This window comes from Bos javanicus, chromosome X, assembly GCF_032452875.1.
Source record: "Bos javanicus breed banteng chromosome X, ARS-OSU_banteng_1.0, whole genome shotgun sequence".
Taxonomy (NCBI): Eukaryota; Metazoa; Chordata; class Mammalia; order Artiodactyla; family Bovidae; genus Bos; species Bos javanicus.
The window spans coordinates 133,335,082-133,341,081 of NC_083897.1; the positions used below are offsets into that span (position 1 = coordinate 133,335,082).

The window sequence follows — 6,000 nt, forward strand, 5'->3', positions numbered from 1 at the left end:
GACGGCAGTGGGTGAAGTGGGTAAAGGCGTTCAAAAGGCACAACCTTGCAGTTGTGTAATAAGTCAGTCCTGGGGGGTCAGGTACAGCACAGTGGCTATATTTGATAATGTACTGTATATCTGAAAGGTGTTGAGTGTAAATTACAAAAGTTCTCATCACAAGGAAAAACTTTTTATAACTGTGTGCTGATGGATATCAGTGATCATTCAACAAAACCTACAAACATTGAATCATTATCTTATATACCTGAAAATGGTATATCATATTTCAATTATATCTTAATAAAAAATACATTATCTCAAAGAAAGGAATTAACTGTCATAAAAATGAAAACTCATTATGATGACTACCTGAAATATACACAACATTCCTAAAGACTAAGACATCATCCTAAAGGATAAATATCATAACGGAGTCTATGTTGTTCAGTCGCCCAGTCATGTCTGACTCTTTGCGACCCCATGGACTGCAGCACGCCAGGCCTCTCTGTCCACGACCCCCCATCTCCCAAAGTTTGCCCAAATTTATGTCCAGTGAATCAGTGATGCTGTCCAGCCAACTCATCCTTTGACGCCCTCTTCTCCTTCTGCTCTCAGAATATATGTATACAGTTTGTTAATTCATTACATCAAACAGAAAACTTGCCAGTTTCAGGTGGATACTTATGTTCCAGCTGTTATATTTTCTTACTCAAATTCTGAAAATGAAAAACATTTGCACTGCAGGAATTCCCTGATGGTCCAGTGGTTAGGACTCCAGGCTTTCACTGCCAAGGGCCCAGGTTTGATCCCTGGTCGTCAGGGAACTAATATCCCACAAGCCTCTTGGCCAAAATAAATAATATAAACCATCTGCATTGGAATGTAAGCTCCATGAGGACAGGGAGGCTGTGTTTGATTCACAGCTGAAACCTCAGCATCTAGAATAGTGCCCGATGCTCAAAAGAAACTAAAATACCTCAAATATACATCCAGTCCAAGTCTATGCATTCTAGTAAAATGCTGGCCATTCAATACAAATGAAATACTTCATAACCTGAAAAACCAATCACTCTAACACTTGTAATTCTTTGTCCTCAAGTATTTAAAACCATTTACCTGTTTCTTATTCATATTTACTTTTTGTAAGTTAAAAATTTTACTCTAACATTTTTCTAGCCCATACTAGAAACCTGTTTTAAAATAAATCAGCACCTCTTATAAAAAGACCAAAAGGCCTTTTAAAGTGGGCTATTATGACACATTAAAATAGAATTCAAAACAGAAAATGAGCTTTTCTGTTCTTCACTTTGCTGACAAAGGTCCATATAGTCAAAGCTATGGTCTTTTCAAGTAGTCGTGTACAGATGTGAGAGGTGGACCATAAAGAAGGCTGAACACCAGAGAACTGACGCTTTCAAATTGTGGTGGTGGAGAAGACTCTAGAGAGTCCCTTGGACAGGAAGGAGATCAAACTAGTCAATCCTAAGGGAAATCAACCCTGAATACTCAATGGAAGGACTAATGCTGAAGCTCCAATACCTTGGCCACCTGATGCAAACAACTGACTCATTGGAAAAGACCCTGATGCTGGGAAAGACTGAAGGCAAAAGGAGAAGAGGGCAGCAGAGGATGAAATGGTTGGATGGCATCACTGATGCAATAGACATGAACTTGGGCTAACTCCGGGAGATGGTGAGGGACAGGGAGGCCTGGTGTGGAGCAGTCCATGGGGTCACAAAGAGTCGGACACAACTTAGCAACTGAACAACAACATCATGACACACTAAAATACAATTCAAGATGGAAAATGAGCATATGGAAAGATCCTAAGCATCATATGTCATTAGGGAATTGCAAATTACATCAACAAGATACCACTACATACCTTCTAGAACGGTGAAACTCAACACTGACAACACCACATGCTGATGATGATGTAGAGCAAAAGGACCTCTCATTCATTCCTGGGGGAACTGCAAATAGTACAGCCACTTTGGAAGAGAGTTTGACAGTTTCTTACAAAACTAACACTCCTACCATATGAGCCAACGATCACGCTCATTGGTATTTACCCTAAGGGGTTGAAAACTTAAGTGCACACAGATGCTTATAGCAACTTTATCTATAACTGCCAAAGCTTGAAAGTAACCAAGATGTCCTCCAGTATGTGAATGGATAAACTGTGGTACATCCAGACAACAGAATATTATTCAACACAAATAAGAAATGAGCCAACAAGCTATGAAAAGACACAGAGGAATCTTAAATGCGTATTACTAAATGAAACAAGCCAATCTGAAAAGATTACACACTGTGTGATTTGAACTACATGACATTCTGGAAAAAGGCAAAACTACGGAGACAGTAAAAAGATCAGTAATTGCCATGGGTTGGGTGTAATAGCAAGGGATGAATAAGTAGGGCACAAAGGGTTTTTAGGGCAGTGAAACTATTCAGTATGATACTAGAATGGTGGGTACGTGTCATTACACATTTGTCCAAAACCAAAGAATGTACAATCACCAAGAATGAGACATAATGTAGACTACGGACTTTGGGTGATCATGATATGCCAATGCAGGTTCATCAATTATAAAAAATGTATCACTCTGGTGAGGGTATTGATAATGGGGGGCTGGGTATGTGTGGAGCCAGAGTGTATATGGGGACTCTGTGTACCTTAACCTCAATTTTGCTGTGAACCTAAAACTGTTCTGAAAAGATAAAGTCTGTTAAAATATATATATATATATATATATATAATGTGTGTGTATATATATATATACACACACGTATTTCAACTGAAAAAAATCCCTAAGATAACTCACTTACATAACAAAGTAACAGGTGTAGTGATTTATTTTTATTTCAAGGAGGAGAAAAAATAAGGTATTTTTATAGAACATGTACTTCAGGTAAGATTTTCAATCTTCCTGGAACATTATAGTAATCTTAGTTGTATGCCTATTAAAAAGAAAAAAAATCCGTTACCATAGAAACTACCAGGGCTAGTTAGTGCCTCCACAAATGGGGCAGTTATACCTGTTGGACCACTTAATTAAACTTACAAGTTCCTGTTTAACAGGGAAAGGCTAAAAACATCTTCATCTGTTTTAAAGACTGATACACTTATGGAGTAGTGAAAGTCCAGATAAATTGAGTGCTCATGCACATACACACACCCAGACACACCACACCACACACAACCAACGTGGTTAGTAAAAATTAGATGGCTGCTGGCTTTGTTTGAATCTCTTCTGATTACATTACTCTGTCCAGGATGCCTTTGATGTTCATTTTCACCTGTACAAAGAATACTGGATTACTGCACTGTGTTAGGCTGGGCTTCCCAGATGGCTCAGTGGTAAAGAACCTGCCTGCCAATACAGGAGACACTGGAGACAGGGGAGCCTGGTGGGCTACAGTCCATGGGGTCACAAAGAGTCAGACACGACTGAGCACACAGGTTAATGGGGGAAGGAAGTCTTTTGTTTTGCTGGGCTGCATAAGGGAGCTCTAAAGCTCGTAGAGATTTATTACAAGCAATATTCTAGGGATGTCTCCTCTTGCCAGCATCTTTTGCAAGAAGAAGGTTTCAACTAGACATCAAAAATATAATCTCATTCATACAAAGGCACTGTGCCTTGAGTTCTTTTTAAATCTTAAACACCCTGGGTTCTAACACCAGGAAAGGTCCCTCCCCAACTCCTTAGAAGTCAATCAACATAATTCAGATTTAATATGCCTACCATCTCTTATCACACTCCATGCATTACTGACAACAAAATAAGCCTTTTAACAGATGCCCAGCTGTCACTTACTTGCTGTGTGGCCTGTCACTTATTCCTCTCTCAGTTGAGAAGTAGCAATAGCATTTAATAAATTATGCTTGGGAGTATTCTGAGGGCCTCATGTAATAGCCATGGTTCATGTTTTAAAATATTGACTTTTCCTCTACCTGGTCAAGTTCAACTGCTCAAGAGCAGAAGTCAAACCATCTCCAAAGCAAAGACTTCTTAAGAGACAAACAGCCATGTTAAGGTCTGTGGATACTAATTATATTTTCAGAAATCTTGAATTCTGAAAAGTGAGAGATTACAGAGTGGCTAAAATTATGCTCAAACAGACCGACATACGCATGCTCCAGCAGTATAAAATGCAGTCTTAAATGATTTTTTTTTAATCTACAAACAATGATATTGCAAGTGAACCATAAAACCCTCAGTACTCCTTTGGAACTGGATTTTAAAATATCACTCCCCACTCTAAATATACAATTGATGTTAACTTTCAAACTGCCTCCAGCTTTTTTTTTATTTTTTTATTGAAGGATAATTGCTTTACAGAATTTTGTTGTTTTCTGTCAAACCTGACTGCAGCTTTTAAGAAAAACTTCATTTCAGATTTGGGGCCTGGTGTTAAGAATCTTATCACAACGAAGTGCTAGTAACAGCAAAACACAGACAAAGATGCTTACTGCTCCACGGAAAGCACAAAAGGAAAGCTGCATCTACTGTGCATCATCCCCCTCCTCCTTTTCCAGGTATGGAGCAGCCAAAAGGAGGTAGCTATGACACACATTACTTGGCAATTCTATTTCAAGTCCAAATAATGGTAAGATGGGAAACTACAACTGTCCCTCACCGTGAATGTCTGGGAACCACGTCTAGTCCTAAATAGGAACCTTAGCTCTGCCTTGACAGATGTCCTCTTGCAGCCCTGTGTCCCGGTTCTGCAATTTGTCATTAAGCTCTTCAGTTTAACGCTAATATGCAGAAATACGTTAGTACGCAAATATACAGTAAATTCGTGTATATTACAAGTAGTATATAAAGCGGACAACATTCAGTCGTCGGCCGCCGGCCACACACACACACACCCTTCAAGTTCAAATCCTGCAAGGCATCCAAGCGCCCACTCACCCAGGAGAGGGAAGTGCAGGAGCGGCAAGCAGAGGTTACTCCAGACACCAGCCGAAACGAACACTAGTTACAGAACAAGGCAAACTTTGGGTCTGGGAGGCTGCAAAGACCCCAGAAACGGCCGGGGAGAGGAGGGAGTGTCCATCTGTCTCAACGGAGGAAGATGGGAGCGCACCCAGCACCGCTGAGCTGTGGAGGAGGCTGGTGTCCCCTGGGGAACAAGGGCGTCGCCGCCATTCTAGGCTGCGAAGCCACTCTCCGCGACCTGGCCGAGGCCTCCGGGTGCCTGTCGGCGGCCCTGTCGCCCCACCCCGCCCCCTTGTCCCTGCAGAAATGGTCCCCACAGACTCACAAGGGCAGGGGTGCGGAGACCTACCTGGTGCAGCGTCTCGGCGGGCAGCTGCGACGCCCGGAACAGGTCGGCGACCGGGCCAGCGGCTGCGGTGGCCGCGCCGGGGGCAGCCCTGGCGGCCTCGGGGGGCCCGGGACCCGGGCCCCCGCCTGAGGCGCCGGCGCAGCGCGCGAAGAGCTCGGAGTAGCACTGCTGCTCGCCCTCGCTCAGCAGCAGCGGCGGTCCAGAACCGCAGAGCCCGCCCGCCGCCGCCTCCATGGAGCCTGAAAGGGGGGCAGGCGGAGCACCGTTCCCGGCTAAGGCTCCGCCGCCTTCACCACAGCCTCCGCAGCTCCGGCCTCGGCCTTGGCCGCCGCCACCACCGCCCCCACGCCCCGCAGCTGCCGCGCGACCGCTTCCTCCCGGCGCGCGCCAGCCCCGCCCCCGGACTTGAATGTTGTGCCTCCGCCGCACGGCACATGGAGACAGGCGCAGCACGAACCTATCCCGGCCTAGGATGGCACCATGGCCCCGCCCCCGCCCCGCCCCGCTCCACCGCGCTGAGCCAGGTAACTAACTCGGCGAGCAGCCTGCTCCGCGAATGGTCACCTGCTTCGCCCGCGCTGCAGAATCCAAAGGGCCAGAGCCACAGTCATTCCGCGTCCACTCCGCGCGAGAGAAGCATCTTCTCCCTACCTAGGAAGGGAAACATCTAGACCCACCTGGAGAATGGCGCTTTTCAGGGGGTGGGAAAGGCTGTGGTGA

At 44.8% G+C, this 6,000-nt stretch overlaps 1 protein-coding gene across 2 annotated transcripts in view; it reads right to left on the reverse strand.

Moving 5' to 3' along the window:
• REPS2 (RALBP1 associated Eps domain containing 2) overlaps positions 1-5,675 on the reverse strand; it is a 252,936-nt gene extending 247,261 nt beyond the window's left edge. Inside the window, exon 1 of one of the 2 annotated variants that reach the window (XM_061408068.1) lies at positions 5,281-5,675. In XM_061408068.1, coding sequence (XP_061264052.1) covers positions 5,281-5,514 — 234 coding nt within the window. In that variant the 5' untranslated portion in view covers positions 5,515-5,675. The remainder of the gene's footprint in view (positions 1-5,280) is intronic. The other variant, XM_061408067.1, reaches the window with a different exon arrangement.
• Between the last annotated feature and the right edge of the window lie 325 nt (positions 5,676-6,000).